The sequence below is a fragment of the Aptenodytes forsteri genome, unplaced genomic scaffold, assembly GCF_000699145.1.
Source record: "Aptenodytes forsteri isolate BGI_AS27 unplaced genomic scaffold, ASM69914v1 Scaffold83, whole genome shotgun sequence".
NCBI lineage: Eukaryota > Metazoa > Chordata > Aves > Sphenisciformes > Spheniscidae > Aptenodytes > Aptenodytes forsteri.
This window is the reverse complement of record NW_008795371.1, coordinates 2925128-2940591: the sequence shown is the minus strand read 5'-3', so window position 1 is coordinate 2940591 and position 15464 is coordinate 2925128. Positions and strand designations below refer to the sequence as shown.

Genomic DNA, 15464 nt, shown 5'->3' with positions numbered 1-15464 from the left:
GCAGCCTGTATTTGCAGAAGTGAATACTCTATGAGCAAGTTCAGGGCAGCAGCAGCACTTCTGTTTGTTGGAAGAATACAAAAATTCAGAAATTCATTTTTCCATGAATTTCATCAAGATGTTGCTGAAGTGACTGGTAAGAATTTCTAGGACAAAGTGCCATTTTGTTTCGGCTACCTCTCTTTTTTTCCTGTTGTGACTATATAGGTATTAACCTGCCCTAGTGCAGACTGGCACTACCTAAGTAGAGAGATAGACACAGGGACCTAGGACAACTAAACTGCTGGGAGATCGAGGTGCAAAGAGCACGTAAGTGCTGTGTATCTTTGTTGGAATGGTAATGGGGTAAATAATCTGCTGCTGAGCTGCTGCATTCACAGCCAGGCACTTTATCTTAGCAGTCAACTGGCAAAAAGGCAAAAGCTGAGTTTGACAGCTCTTTAACAATGCTATAGGCTAGAGGTATACCCAGGCCTCCACCCAGCCTCGTACAGAGTCTTTAGTCCCCTACTTCAAAAGTGTAAGTTTTTCTTGATGCATATTTTTTCCCCTATCATTTCCTAGCTCAGTCACCTTCTGTCTGTGTTGGTCTGTAAATCCCACATCCAAACTTCAGCACGCTTTCTGCAGTTTTCTAGCTTTTTTCATGGTCACGGGATTTTAAACTTCGCATCAGGCACAGTCCTACCATGAACAGCTGTAGTGCATTGAAGATGCCAGGCCTTATACTTGCTGTCTGTTGTTACTGTGTCTTTCTGAGTGAGCAGAGGATTTTTTTTTTTTTTCCCCCAAGGACATGTAACTTTCTCAAGAGCTGCAGCTTCAGATACTGTGAAAATACCAACCCTTTGAGGAGAAGGCTGGTTTCCTGGCAGCCTTTGTGTTCAAATTGGGAAAGCTGATACTACACCCCAGTGACAGGCTCTCTTCTGCCACTCATCCAAATGGACTTAGGCAAGATAGTCTGTTTGTTACTGCAAGGCTAGGAAATCTTAGTAACATGCAAGAAGTTCCTGCCAGATACTGCTTTTCATTGAAATAGGATGCTGTGCCACTCTAGTCCCTTTGCACTGAGGTGCAGACATTGACAATATTCCACATAACTGCATGACAAGATGGTTTTATTTTGGTTCAGTAGGATAGTCACTAGTAGCATTCTAAAGAGTCTTAAATGAAAACAGTACATTTAGAGCTGACATCCTAGTTAAGTAAGTTTCTCCTTAGTTTTAGCTCTAGCACACTTTTCTGCCAGCAGAGGGAGCTTTGTACTTTGAGTAGGGCAAAGCTCCTACTTCTGTCTTGATGTGCATAATTTTAGCACACAAAATCTATTAAGTTTTATAGAGAAAGCATGTGATATCACTAGTGGCTCCTTTACATATAAAGATATGCTAGAACAGTGCACTGTATGAGAAGAGATTCTTAAAATCTATTCCTTCTTCCCTCCCCCTTTACCTCAAACTGCTATTGCAGTTGTTTCATTTTCCTGGAGGTATGTATTTGATTAGCGGACATTGTGTACTGTAAATCAGTTTACTGCACAAGTAGAACTTCTGAATACAGCCAAAACTTCATTCATTGTCAAGAACAGCAGACTACTTCCTCCATACTCCAACTTGCAAAGGATCATAGTCCAGTTGAAGAGCCAAGACATTGTAATTCTTGTTGCTTTTTCACTTCCTGAAGAGGCACAGAATGCCTCCCTAGAAGCATTTATAAGTATACGCGGGGCTGCAGAAAGCATGTTTTTACTAGTTCAGAAAAATGGAGTAGCTTTCTGCAATCACTGGGCAGCCTCACATAAGTGGCCCTTCCTGCCAATTCCTTCTGAAACAGTGGTTCACCAGGCAAGGGCCAGCTACAAAGAAAAATTCAGTTGAGTGCAAACTCTCCAAGAGCACCAGTCTCCACTGCTTGACGCGTTGTTGGTCACAGCCTGAAGAAAAGGTCTTGGTGCTTAAACCCCAAAACTGCAAGAGAAGGGTACAATATTAACTACATGTTGAAAGGAACTCCCTTTATCAACCCACATCAGCATTTTTCAGCCAATATGAGCTAGCAGCTAGTTCAACGTCATGCCAAAACAAACTTGAAGGGGAGAAAGCCTATGAAAACCAAAAATTAACTCAATGCTGGTTTGTTACTTTTCTGTCATAGTATTTAGCAACACTTTGCTTCTAATTATTTTGGCTTACACAATCAATAAAAATGACTGATGATCATTTAGATCACTTTGTACTTCACATACCTCAGGATAAAACCCTGAAGATATTCCTACCTGCCCAAGGTTCCTCCAGCCTGGGTGTAGTATTTGTTATAATCCAAGCGTAGCAGCAGTTGAGCTAAGTCAGAGTTTATCTGATGGTTGCGAACGCTAGAGAGAATCTTGAAGAGAAGCGATGACTGACGACTGAATCCCTAGAAGTTAGAAGAAGTCAGTTCTGGGCACTCTCAAGAGAGAAAGCAAGCAAGCAAGCCTTTCATCTCTGTTCCTGCCTAAACAATCCTTTAACAGCCTGAAGAAAAGAATCGCTGCAAGAGAAGTGATGCTTCTGGTCCAGTATAAGGTAAGCTGTCGGCCACAAGAATTATTAGGTGTTAGGTATCCAAAGGGAGGGGTAGAGGCACAGGCTGATATCCACCTCCTTTATTACAATAGGGTAATTTCTGCATATCTGCCCACATTCCTCCTCTCCGTGCACATAGAATTTTCGACTCAGGAACAGTTGATTAATTAAAATCATTGCAAGCACTCATATAGAAGGTCTCAGCTTAAACTCACTCCTGTTCTACAGCTGTTAAAGCCAAGATGACTGCTTAGGTAAATGTTTGCATGGGAGAAGAAAAGGTCCACATAAACATAGATTCACCTTCACCAAAATACTGAGTTGTGCAGCTCCCCGTTCATCTAATGGGCCCAGATTCTGACTGACCAGAGAACAAAAACTATGACAAAGATCCAGAATTTCATTTAAGCAGTGGAAAACCTGCAAGGGATAAAAAGTACAAGATAGTACAAGATAGTTTAAACAGAGTTCAAACCCAGAGAAAGCTGTTCTTAGTACCTGAAAAGTTGCAGCGTTCATAATCAAGATGTTGCTGATACCATGTTTTTCAATCAGTAAGGAGGATGCTAAAGCACCTGTAGCATTTTTGTAAGGTTTTCTACGGAAAAAGGACTTAAATGTTACGCTGCATCTTTCCCCCCCACCCCCAACCTTTTGCAGACGCTGCTGGGGCAACAGCGATTGGCATGAGCCATCCACATAGGCACAGAAGTGCATTGGCTTCCCTGTCCAACCAGCAGGCCATCGCTGCAGCTTCGGGATGGAGAAGGAAGAATTAAGGAACAGCAAGAGCTGTGGTTCAAGGCCTTGGTTTCACTGTTCACAAAACTTGGAATTTCTTTTGTATCAGTTGGTCAAGGTAACTTGCATTCAAGAGTGTTAAGCAAGCCCAAATGCCTCACAGACATAACTGCTGGAACACTTAAAAGTTCCAGACTGGATAATTAGTATTCTGCCACCTTTATGCTATCGCCTCATAGACTGAGCAAAATAATGAAACAGACAAGACCTGCGGTATCACTGTGTTTCATCGATACCAGCCTTCTTTGGGAATGTTGTTGTGAGGCTACATGTTTCATAAAAATACCAGCAACACTGTAACATATTTTTGACTAAAACAACAATAAAAAACACCCTTAAAGTCCACTCAGGAACATCCCAACTATTTTTATCCTCTAAAGTCTGAGAGGGAAATTTTCCTAATCTAATGCATTTCAGAATGAGTCCCTCAGGAATACAGTTCCCAGCACTAAGCTAATTAGTACTTTAATAAAATTGCCTGAGAAAAACACAGTGACAAAATTTAAGTTAATAAGATTATTCCAGTATTCAGTTAACCTTGATTTAAAATTGCCAGGAATACAGCATCCACACTCACCAACTGTAAATTAAGTGATCTTAATTCAATTATCTGTTCTAGTCTATACCTGCTTTATTCCCAAAATTGTAGTCTGTGCTCTGCAGGAGATTATCACTGATGTTTTTTAAAAGAGATGGTTTGTCTTATCTGTTCAAAAAGGTGTGTTTCTTAGGGCAGTTGGAGAATTTGTAGGAAAAGGTGAAAACAAGACCTACTTACAGGTTTTAGGAGGATGAAAGACTGAGCCAACAGATTACTTAAGAAATGATCATGAGCCAATCGTATACTCTCAAAATCTCGCGTGGCATTTATCTGCTGCAGAAGCTGTGAGAACTGAGATTCCAGTACATCCACCTGATGGATATGTAAAGAAATCTCGTTAGTATCTTGAGGAATGGGAGTACTTCAGACCAGCCAGAAGTTTTGTGTAAGAAACTTACTTTCCTTATTGCTACTCTTACTTTAGAGGCTGAGGGTCACCTTCTCTCTGCCTCCTGAATGGCAAATTATATACAACAGTAGTATGTAATGGGGGGGAACAATTTTTTATGCCTAAGTATTATCTAAGTAGAAAGGGAAACGGTCACTTTGTTTAAGATCAACTATTGAAAAAGTACATAGCTAGCATGTAAACAAAGGTATTTGATTGTAGTCAACTCTGAATTTTACACTGGGAGATACTATCTGGAATCTCAGGGCAAAGGCTGCAGTGCAAAAGTTCAGCCAGACTACTCTGGAGAATCAGGAAAGCCAGGCCCCCTCAATTCAGCTGTTACGGCTATTAACAAAATGATACGTAATTCTCACAAAATCATGCTACTAGTAACTGGTGTTTACCTTTGTAAAGTCTCTTTTTTACTTCAAATGGTCAGAATATGGCTTCTTTCAATTCTTTAAAAAAAACCCCACCCAACAAAAAACCCAAAACAACAACTTGTCACTTAACTCAAACTGGAGTTTGAGTAAAAGGGGCAAGGGAAGAAGCCAGGATGGTATCTTAATGATGCTACTTCAGAGACGACTGTGGCTTCTCACAAATGCTTAGTAGCACTAAAGAGCCAAAACTCCTGCATTTCCAGTAACACTCACCAATTCACAAGTCCAAAAATTTTGTAATTGTAGCACTAAGTCTGGGAACCGAGAGACAGTTTAGACTTGTTCCAAAGGAAATCCTGATTTCCTTAAGGTACAAAGAATCTTAACCCTGAAAGACAGGACTTCAGTGCTCCCTCCATGAATTTCTGCCAGTTCCTGATTAACTGGTACAGTTTACCTTTCTCTATAATCCTGACCTGCAGATAATACTGAAGATTGTCCACAAGGAAGGCCATGTGATCCCTCAGACGCCACTTGATGGCATCAGTTCTGTTAGATTTCAGGTGTTTGCGTTGCATCTGGAGAGCCCAGCAGTGCTGTAGCTCAGCCTGGACTCGTCGCACACTCAGCAGGTATTTGAACACAACATTGTACCTAAGGTCAAAAAATACAAAATTGTTTTAAGATTAAAATCTTCCTTGAGTGCAGGTACTGGAGAATGTAACAATGCAAGACTGGAAAAAGAAACAGGAGGTGGCTGCCTGCCAACAGACAGGGTAGGTCAGGGAATGGCCCATCTCAGAGCAACAGATTTCTGCTAGTATTGGTTACTGACCTAAAAAATACAAAGTTAATTTCACCATAAGGAGGGAAGAGCTGACAATGTTTTGTCAAAGTAGCGCTGTTTGTAAAATAGTGCAGATCTGCCAGCATCTTGCAGGTCTTACTGTCATTACAAGTACCCTCAATATGAAAAAGTAGAAAGAGTAATTTTAAGGTTCAAGGAGCAAGCTAAGGTATTATAGTTCTACCTTTCTCTCCACAGAGAGGGAAAAAAACCCAACATATTAGCGAGTGCCTGAGATCAGGGAACCTATAGATGAATATACAAAGACCATACCTAGTACTTACTTCTCCAGAACAGCAGGAGTAAAGAGAATGTGCAGTGGCCATTGAACTTTGTAAGAAAGGCCCAGAGCTGCCCATCCAGATGCGGGGGCTTCACGTGGAGATAACTCCCGGGAAGGCCCTTCACGAGTCTGAGAAGTATCTGAAAACAAATGAGGTGCTGAATTAAGTCATCTTCTCAGTCAAGACAACCATGGCAAGGAAGAAAAGGGGAAAGAACAGAATAAGAAGAGACAAAGCAAGCTAGGCCATCACATAGGGCTGCAAAGGGAACAAAGTTAGTATTTCTTTAACTTCAGAGAAGGGTAAGTAATAGGACTTGAAAACAAGGTCATCATTTCCCCTCTGAACTCGCTACTAAAAATGCAAGTAGATACCTTTATGCTCCTTTCCATGATACTCAATGGTTAAGTGAAGCAGAGGAAGAAGGTTGTCATCATCTAACAGTACCTTATGAGCAGACTGCTGAAATGCAACGTTGACATCTGACAAGAGAGCACAGGTATCAACACAAGATGATGCAGCTAGTGCTAATTTTGCACCCATTAATTATTTATGCTCGGCCATAAAAGACAACACTGATGCTTATATCCACTATTTTCATTTAATTCCAGTTTCAAATATGGAAAGAAAACCGCCATCTGAAAGTTTCCGAGATGTTATTTTCACACAGTCTGTGAGACATTCTAATTCACAAGTGCTGTTCTTTCAAAAGTAACGACAACATCTAGAGGATAAGATAGAGCTCTTCTGTACTGGAGGTGGATCACCATTTTCCTGCTATACCACAGTGAGGACAGTTTGGTAAGTGAATAAGCAACGCTCACCATGTTCAGTTACAGCCGTAGGTGGTGTTTTTAACATGTGCTGTGCAGTGTCAATGAAGGCCTGAAACAGCTCACCTCTTCCCAAAAGGTAAAAGTCTTTTATAATCTGTGGAGATAATTTTTTTGTATATAAGCACATCAAAAACTGAGCAGAAATTTTAAGCATCCGAGCTGATAGCATCCATTTTTATTATTGCTTGGACAACTTCTGCCATTTCAAAACACAGCTGAAGAGCTATGAATTTCATCCAGTGCCCAAAAAGTCTGTGCTGCCTTTGCTTCAAGATGCAAACCACAAAACCACATACACATACCCCTCTAACTCTGTCTCTGACCAAGTTCTATCACTCTCTGCTCAGACCTGAGACTTGGAAAATGAAAACAGCTTTACCTAAAAGAAGAAAGCGCAGAATCTAAGACAGTAAAGTATTTAATGGGAAAGAGCCATTAAAAAAGAAAGGAAAAGAAGGAAAAGAAGGAAAAGAAGGAAAAGAGGGAAAAGAAGGAAAAAAAGGAAAAGAAGGAAAAGAAGAAAAAGAAGGAAAAGAAGGAAGAGAAGGAAAAGAAGGAAGAGAAGGAAAAGAAGGAAAACAAGGAAAAGAAGGAAAAGAGGGAAAAGAAGGAAAAAAAGGAAAAGAAGGAAAAGAGGGAAAAGAAGGAAAAAAAGGAAAAGAAGGAAAACAAGGAAAAGAAGGAAAACAAGGAAAAGAAGGAAAAGAGGGAAAAGAAGGAAAAAAAGGAAAAGAAGGAAAAGAAGGAAGAGAAGGAAAAGAAGGAAACGAAGGAAAAGAAGGAAAAGAAGGAAGAGAAGGAAAAGAAGGAAGAGAAGGAAAAGAAGGAAGAGAAGGAAAAGAAGGAAAAGAAGGAAGAGAAGGAAAAGAAGGAAGAGAAGGAAAAGAAGGAAACGAAGGAAAAGAAGGAAACGAAGGAAAAGAAGGAAACGAAGGAAAAGAAGGAAACGAAGGAAAAGAAGGAAAACAAGGAAAAGAAGGAAAACAAGGAAAAGAAGGAAAAGAAGGAAGAGAAGGAAAAGAAGGAAACGAAGGAAAAGAAGGAAACGAAGGAAAAGAAGGAAAAGAAGGAAAAGATTAAGCTGCTTTAGCAAAAACAAGCTAGCAGTTACATTACCTTCAGTTGTCCTAGTAAATCTGATTCCTCCACCATCAGTTTCCAAAGATGCTAGTGAGGAAACAAAAAACAAACAAAAGAAACCTCCCCTCAGGTTTATCTAAACCCATTCAGTGAGAACAGTAGCTGTCTTAAAATACTTGTGATACATACAAAAAAGCACCTATATAAAATTCTATACAAAGCACAAGAGAACACACTTAAGAATCCCGTGTGTATGCAGCCCATGGTACTACTTAGAACACTCTTGATGTATACCAGCAAGAAACTCTGCCCAAGAAACATGAAGACCCATGACAAAAAAAGCAAATTCTTATGAAATCAGTTCCACCCTAGCTTTGTTCTCACTTCTCTAACCTCCCCATCTTCTCAGGTTCCCCCCCCGTCCCAAATTAAAAAAAGATTAAAAATTGCCAAAGCAAAGAATCTGTCCAGTGAGATGCCATCTATTATGCTGAAAGCATGATGAAAAGTTCTGAAGTCGTTGCAACTGAAATTAAAAAAAAAAAAAAAGAAAAAAAAATCCCTTCTTTCCCCTATGAAAGTGAATAGTATTTGTTCATGTCCTTTTCCCATTAGAAGTTGGGGTAACATGAAGCTCTGAGCCCCATAAGAACATGAAAGCTACCTGCAGCGTTCACACGCTTGTACAGTCACTGATTCTAAAGAGCCTCCTTCTTCCCCAGTCATTTGCAAAACTGAAGAGCTCCTCAGCCTGTACAGTAGTTATCCTTCCTAGGATCCTTACCTCAGCAACTGTGCTCCGTATCCAGTCAACCACTGATTCAAAGTCCACCAAACTGAAGAGCGGTTGCTGCTTGAGCCGATGCAGCTCTGCTGCAAAAGTGTCCTCCTGGTTTTTTAGGATGGAGCCTGTGCAGCAATGAGAAAAGTGTTTTGGGCAATAAAAAGGAATACCATTTGGAGAAGTGCGGACCCCTTCCAGCACAGTGGGGCAGAAGGGCTGTCCAGGCACCACCATCTCAGGTCTGGCAAGGAACATGAAGTTGAGGAGGCTTCGAAGTACAAGTACCAAGATTACTATTGCAAGTACAGTTACAGTACAGACACTTGACATGACAGTGCTGTGGTATCAGTAAAAATCCAAAATATTTTCCATGTAAATGATTGCCACTAACAGTCCTTTTCCTAGGACTGAGCTAGATCTTTGAACCCACAACTTTTCTGCCACATTAACCAGTTGGTTTGGTTCTCCACCTACCCCCTTTCAAATGTATCCTACTGCTTGAACTTGGGGATTTTTTTTTTTTAACCAACTAAGCTGGAAGACCAATTTCTTTTCACCTCGCTTCTCCGAAGGCAAGAAAACAGTCCAATTGGTTCTTTCTTCTCTACAGTGTCGCTCAAGTCATTTGAGTACTTTTGCATAGACAAGCTCAAGATAGAGCCTCCACAGCAGTCCCCCCCAGTCGGTGCAGGAATGTATTTCCAAAACCATCTCTAATGTAAACTTATCAGGCTCTCAAAGAGAACCAGCAGCTGGAATTGTCTCTCTCTTGCTGTCTTAAAGGCTCCATCTTGATCATTTGTCTTCCACAGCAACCCTTGCGACCACCTCGCGATGAATCTCTTATGTTTGCGGATGCATTTTAATCCTATGATACCATTCTGCAACATACACACTAAGAGCAAGATATGCCCTTGTGTCTGTCTGCACCCTTCAGGGACAGGGATGCAAACTGAGAAGAAAACACGACCTTTGCAATTGCTTTATTTATCCAGAGCAAATCACATGCTGACTTGTTGCTGGAAACTTGGAGACTATGTTTGGAAAGTGTTTTTATTTACTCATCCTGTTCTTATACCGCTCCCTTGGAATCAATCAGAAGCAGAACACTGGGACCACTGCTCTGTCCTGGCACAACCATCCATATGTTCTGAACAATATCAGCCAATAGTCAGTGCCTGTTGAGGAATTCATTAATACAGCATTTTGGAAGATACTTGTCAGTCACTCATAACGGAGCAAAGGCCACAAGAAAGATGTTCCTTACCTTTTCTGGTCAGGTTAACATTTTGATTCTCAAACATCTGTACAGATTCTCCCACAAAGAGGATTTTCTCAGCAACCCGCACAGGAATGTATGAAGGCAGCATTTCTACTCGCAGAGAAAACTGTTTTAGAGATGGAGCTAACATGTTCTCCTCCTCAATCAAGCGCTGTCAGAGACCCCGGGAAAAAGAAATCAAGCAAAAAAAAGTGAGAAAACCAGACAGAAAAGGTGTATAAAAGGGGTATGTGTGTGAGAGGGGGAATCCAAGTACATTGGAAGTAAGCAGATCTCCCTAGAGAACATGTTGCTTTCATCAGAGAGGGGAGCAGAAGCAGGAAAAGGAGAAGCTAAACCTTTGTAGAATAGCAGCAAATTGGCTCTCCCAAAGGATAATGTTACATCAGCAAAAGGCATTTTTGTTGCAACTGCATTACGTTAGGTTTTTTGCAGCCATAACAATGTTAATTAGCATTACCAAAAATAATCCTCCCCTACACCCAATTCCTATATGTTTTAACACTGCTAGAACGGGCCAAATGTAAACACCTCCACTAGTGAGCAAATAGATTAAAGATCAGAAGGCTTGCTAGCATAAATTAGGCAATTTTCTCAGTTCCTGCGAAAAGAGTTTAAAACAATACAGTAAGTTATTAACTTTTTTCTGAATGTATTAGTAAAGAACTCCAAGTACAGAGGCAAGATTTTCCTTCAGAGAACCAATACTGATTATTTCATTTGGCTTTCTTGGTTTTGGAGAATTAGGTTCATTAGTCCATAATCCAAAAAACACCGCGCTAACAAATTTTTGAGAACGTTTGCCATCTACAGACTTCTTCATTTTAATAGGAGAGTTCAGTACGAGTTTGTATACTGATGTTAACAGCTTGGCAATTCTTTTCTTAAGATTCTTCTGACACTTTTAGATGAGGAAATACCCAAGTATTGTATCGGTCTATCGCACCAACACTCAGGATTTCTTATTTTACTCTCTGACTGAAGAATTGTCTACACTATTTAGTCAATAATACTGAAGAAGAGAGTTAATTAGGCTCTTTCGGTGTCATCTTCTTAATGCCTACGTTTTCCACCATGGATCTAGAAGACTCACCAATTTTCACATTCTTCCTATATCCAATATAGTGAAATAACAGATTTTTTACTAACTGCCTTTTAAAGTTTTCCCTTGGTTTTGCCTGTGTGTAGTCTGTCCTCAGCAGAGGCTGTACAGGGCACTTAATTAGTACGCAACGCAGGGTGTTTTGGGGGTGGATCTTCTGTGTGTTCACAGCCAAGTTGCATGCAGCACACTAACACCACGGGTGCCCATGAAATGTTTTCTCACAGTAAACCAGAGTGTGAATTTACAGAGTTGCAGTTGCTCCTCACTGGTCCCTGATGCAAACACTATTCAGATGCACAACGTGTGGGAGATTACTCCATTGAGAAAGCTGCTTTGCACAAGGGCACTCTAATGGGATACCATCTACGTGAGGAGTTACCACATTTCACCAGTATACTGGCAGGTTGCTCCTTTGCTTAACTTAGCACCCTGGACATGTTCTTAGCTGCCTCTCGACTCTCACATAGCACATTTTTCCCCAGTAATGTCGGTAGTATTACCCTGTTAGGTAACATTTACACAACAAACAGTTGTGCAAGAAAGGTACCTGACTCGGCTGCCAATAGAAAGGGTGCAAATCAAGTCAACACCCAAGCTCCCCACACCCTTTCCCTGGCAATTGCTCACACTACCACCAATGCCTATGTTGAGCAGATCACAGCGTTGACCGTAAGGAATCAGAAAAGAGTCAGTCAAGAGCAGAGTAAGTACAGCAGTTCCAATTACTTGACATCAGCATCTACACAGATTCCATCCATAGGGCTTTCTGCCCCAAGATTATCCAACTGCGCCAAATGATATGTCTTGCCTAGATGCAACCTATTACAATATTCTGTTGATTTGCCATTCTACCAGGTCTCAATATACGTCCAGTCGAGCAGAGCTCGCACTGAAGAAGACGATAATATATTTCCTCTTTAGTTCCCTAAGGACTGAAGGATGCCAAGCTATGACTTGCAGTCTTACCAGGTCCTGCAGTTCTCGTAGCTGTTTTCCTGTAAGTCCCCCAATTCCTAGGTCGTCGTCATCTTCTTCGGGTTGGCTAGGGACATTCCCAGAAGAGGGGCCCTGTTTGATAAAGAACTCTTCATGTTGGTCTAGTAGCAATCCATGCAGCATCCAGGCAGAGAGCTGCTTATACATGACTCCATGACACACAGCCAGAATCCTGAGGTCAAGAGAAACAGACAGTGGGGCCTTTGCACGCAGTAATCAAAACCTCATTGTACACCATTCTGGAAGTCCAGTTAGTCAGACAGGCAGTATGGCAAGTGCTAAATGGCTAATGTGGAATTTTATAACTTTTTTTTTTTTTAAAGCGAGAAAGGTGGACCAATCACTTGCCAAGCTAAACTAACATATCCTCTGAATATGTGGCTTCTCCACGGAGATCTGGTAGTATACCAGAAGTATAAGTAAGTTTGCAGTGGCTTCCCAGTCCTACTGTTTCTACTCAATTACCATTTCAGCATGAACATAAATTATCTTTTAAGTAGTCTGACTTTCTCCCCAAGGACATACAAACGTAGCAACACTCACCCACTCACATTTATCCTTTTGAAGGATCAAAAAACAGTAACAGGTCTACCACATGCAAAACAGTTCATGTAGACCTCAAAGGAAGAAAAAACATAGGGTCTGAACTTTCCTCAGCCCTAAGTCCAAAGTATGGAGAAAGCCTTAATTCCTGCCATAAGCCTACTTTAGATAAATAATGGGGACTGTGGCAGTTTTCCCTGCATGGTACTCCTACTTTTGTATCATGCAAGACTGTTTTGCATGTACTGTTTTCAAAAGTAAGATAAACACTTTGACACTAATTCCAGTTACTACAGAAGAATGAAATAATAGCTTTACTGTATCTACGTACTTTTCAAGAGCACTGCGAACAGGAGGCAATCCCCCACAGCTATGTTTGTGGACTGTCTCCAATATCTGACACCCATGAATCTGCAGAAAGAAAACACGGTTAGACTAGGTCTGTTATTTGGATCTGTACTGACCTTTTAAGACATTTAAACACTATGCTTTCGGCTAACAAGAAAATGCCTTAACAAGCTGCACAAGTCTTACAGAAAGAAAGATGTAACATACTCCATGTAGTGAAGAAAGAGGCCTTCTATGTGTGGCTCTACACCCAAGCTTCTCTCAAAAATTTCCCTTAACAAAAAGTAAGCATCTCTGGATTCTGAAAACGTAGCTTCTGCCTTTTTTTTTTTTTCAGGTAACAGTGGGAGAGAACAGACTCAGAAAAGAAGAAATTCCAACCAGCAGCAGCTCGTACTATGAAATGTATTGTGATTATAAAATGCAAGTCATCAAAGATCATACTGATAACAAAAAAGTCAAATCCAGTGTAAACGGATTTGCAAAAGTTATTCAATACTTACAGTAGTAGTAGGAATAGGGCACCCATTACTGAAACCACATTCTTCCCTAGTATTAAAGGTCTGGGATGAGGGCAGAAAGGACTTTATCAGCTAAAGAGGAAACCTATTAAGAGAAACTAGCTACAATTTTACTGTACCTTCTGAGTCTTGATCTGTTCCACCATGACCATCACAGAGGGGAAGAGTAACTGAAACTGCAGAACAAGGAGCAAAATATTGAATTAGGTTGCTATGCAAGGGAGAGAGAAAAACTATACTTGAGTAAGCGTGGACAGATTACAATAATTTCATGAAACTATCATCTGGCTTTCCCCACAAATTAGAAACATGACATGAAAATCTCTAGGAAGAATGTTCTCCCTCCACTGGACCAAGATGCATGAAGTTACTATATTCCAGCTGCAGTTCAGGCTAAACACAGGCAGTGAGGAATATGCGAGGGTCAAGGTGGAGGACCTAAGCTTTGTGTCAAAGTGCAAGTGATCCTCTGAGCATGATTAAGGGACTACAAATGTAGAGGCGTTAAAAAGAAATGGCATGACATGACAGACTAACCCTTATTTATCCCACCCACTTTCTTATTAGACTCAAGGAGCAGTAAGAGTGACCAAAGAGCACTACCTGTTTATTAACATGACATACCTGGTCCAAGGAATAATTAACATGTGAGATGGAAAGATGCGGGTCAGCCAGAAACTGTAAGAATAACAAAGCAATTAATGAAAATTAAAATAAGGTACGGATAAGTAAAAAAAGCACATTTGGCTCTATATTCCAAACCTTTAGTTCCCACAGCTTTTTTTTCCCCCCCACATATTTTTGGGCTGCGTCCCATTTTAGGCTATAAAAACCACTGGATGGTGACAGTACCCAAGATATGACAGCTGCTAATCTAGTGGAGGTTAATCAAAACCTTTACAACTGAAAACAGAAGTCACAATAGTCTGAGACAGCACTGGGCTCTGAGGCAGATGGGGCACTTACTGAATTGAAGGTAGCAGGGACTTAATACTTACTAGAATGAAGCATCATTTACAACGGCACCTCACAGGAATAATTTGGAAGACAGCCCTGATGTGGAAAGGAAAATACCTCGTCTCCTCCTTAGCTACTACTACTTAGCATATTAATTGCAGAAATGACAACTCTCCACAATCTGCCAGCAGCAGGACCGCCTCTTGTTGCAGGTCCCTCTCCTTTACCTCTTGTTCTAGGTCAAGCAGTGCCTGTCGATACGGCTGCAGCACTGAATCAAGACCTGTGCAGAAGGCTCGCAAATAAATGCCATGCAGTCCACTCTGGTTTTGCTGAGATGGATGATGGTCCTGAAACCAAACAATAAAATCTACATCAGCTCCCCAGTGCAGGTCTAAAGAGTAATGGAGTTTCTGTGCAGTGTTACGCCAGCAGCCAGTGGTCCAAACGTGTTGAAATGCACCTTAGCCCACCAGAAAGTGCCCAGGAAAAAAAAACAAAAGAGAGGTTTGTCACAAGGAGAGTTACTTGAGCAGAGTTATAGTTAGCTCTTCTGTGGACATATGCGAGTGCTGGGAACCACTGGTAACTGCAGCGGTTCTTTGCACTTGTGCGTGCCTCTTGGATCTCAAAGCTCTTCACAAACCATGAGGAGGACTCACGACAACCGGGGGATGAGCATCCTGTGCAGCTGACAAGCCCCGGCCAGCCTGCAGTGACCAGAAATCGTTACAGCCTGCTTCCCCAAGAAGGACGTTTTGCACTTGGTCCACCTTTCGCTGTTCTGCGCCCTCCCTTATTTGCACCGCACAGAGCTTTCTGAGCCCTGCTCGGGAAAGCCCGCGTGTCCGTGCTGGCGCGGTGTGCCCCGCGGGACATCCGCGCACCCGCTCGGCCGGACCGGCGTCCGCCGCGCTCTGCCCGGGAAATACAGCGGAGCGGTGGGGCGGCCCCACCTGCTGCTGTACGTGTCCCGTGTACTGCTCCACGAATTCGGCGAAGCGGATGTAGTCGGTGCCGAGGCGGCAGAGCCGGTTCAGGACGCTGGTCTCGCTGGGGTGCAGGAAGGGCAGTTCCTGAGACACCTGAGGGGAGAAACAGCGGTGAGGGGAGAAACAGCGGTGAGGGAGGGCAGGGC

The 15464-nt window shown here is 41.8% G+C and overlaps 1 protein-coding gene across 1 annotated transcript in view; it reads right to left on the bottom strand.

Annotated features, from left to right (window-relative positions):
- Positions 1-1106: 1106 nt before the first annotated feature.
- Positions 1107-15464, bottom strand: part of TUBGCP4 (tubulin gamma complex associated protein 4) — a 16652-nt gene continuing 2294 nt past the window's right edge. The window contains exons 2-18 of the mRNA XM_009280372.2: positions 15283-15411; positions 14554-14676; positions 13994-14047; positions 13489-13545; positions 12832-12911; positions 11928-12129; positions 9842-10007; positions 8575-8699; positions 7827-7877; positions 6699-6804; positions 6249-6356; positions 5875-6013; positions 5220-5397; positions 4147-4281; positions 2871-2987; positions 2279-2418; positions 1107-1970 (exon numbers count right to left, since the gene is read on the bottom strand). Coding sequence (XP_009278647.2) covers positions 1958-1970; positions 2279-2418; positions 2871-2987; positions 4147-4281; positions 5220-5397; positions 5875-6013; positions 6249-6356; positions 6699-6804; positions 7827-7877; positions 8575-8699; positions 9842-10007; positions 11928-12129; positions 12832-12911; positions 13489-13545; positions 13994-14047; positions 14554-14676; positions 15283-15411 — 1923 coding nt within the window. The 3' untranslated portion in view covers positions 1107-1957. The remainder of the gene's footprint in view (positions 1971-2278; positions 2419-2870; positions 2988-4146; positions 4282-5219; positions 5398-5874; positions 6014-6248; positions 6357-6698; positions 6805-7826; positions 7878-8574; positions 8700-9841; positions 10008-11927; positions 12130-12831; positions 12912-13488; positions 13546-13993; positions 14048-14553; positions 14677-15282; positions 15412-15464) is intronic.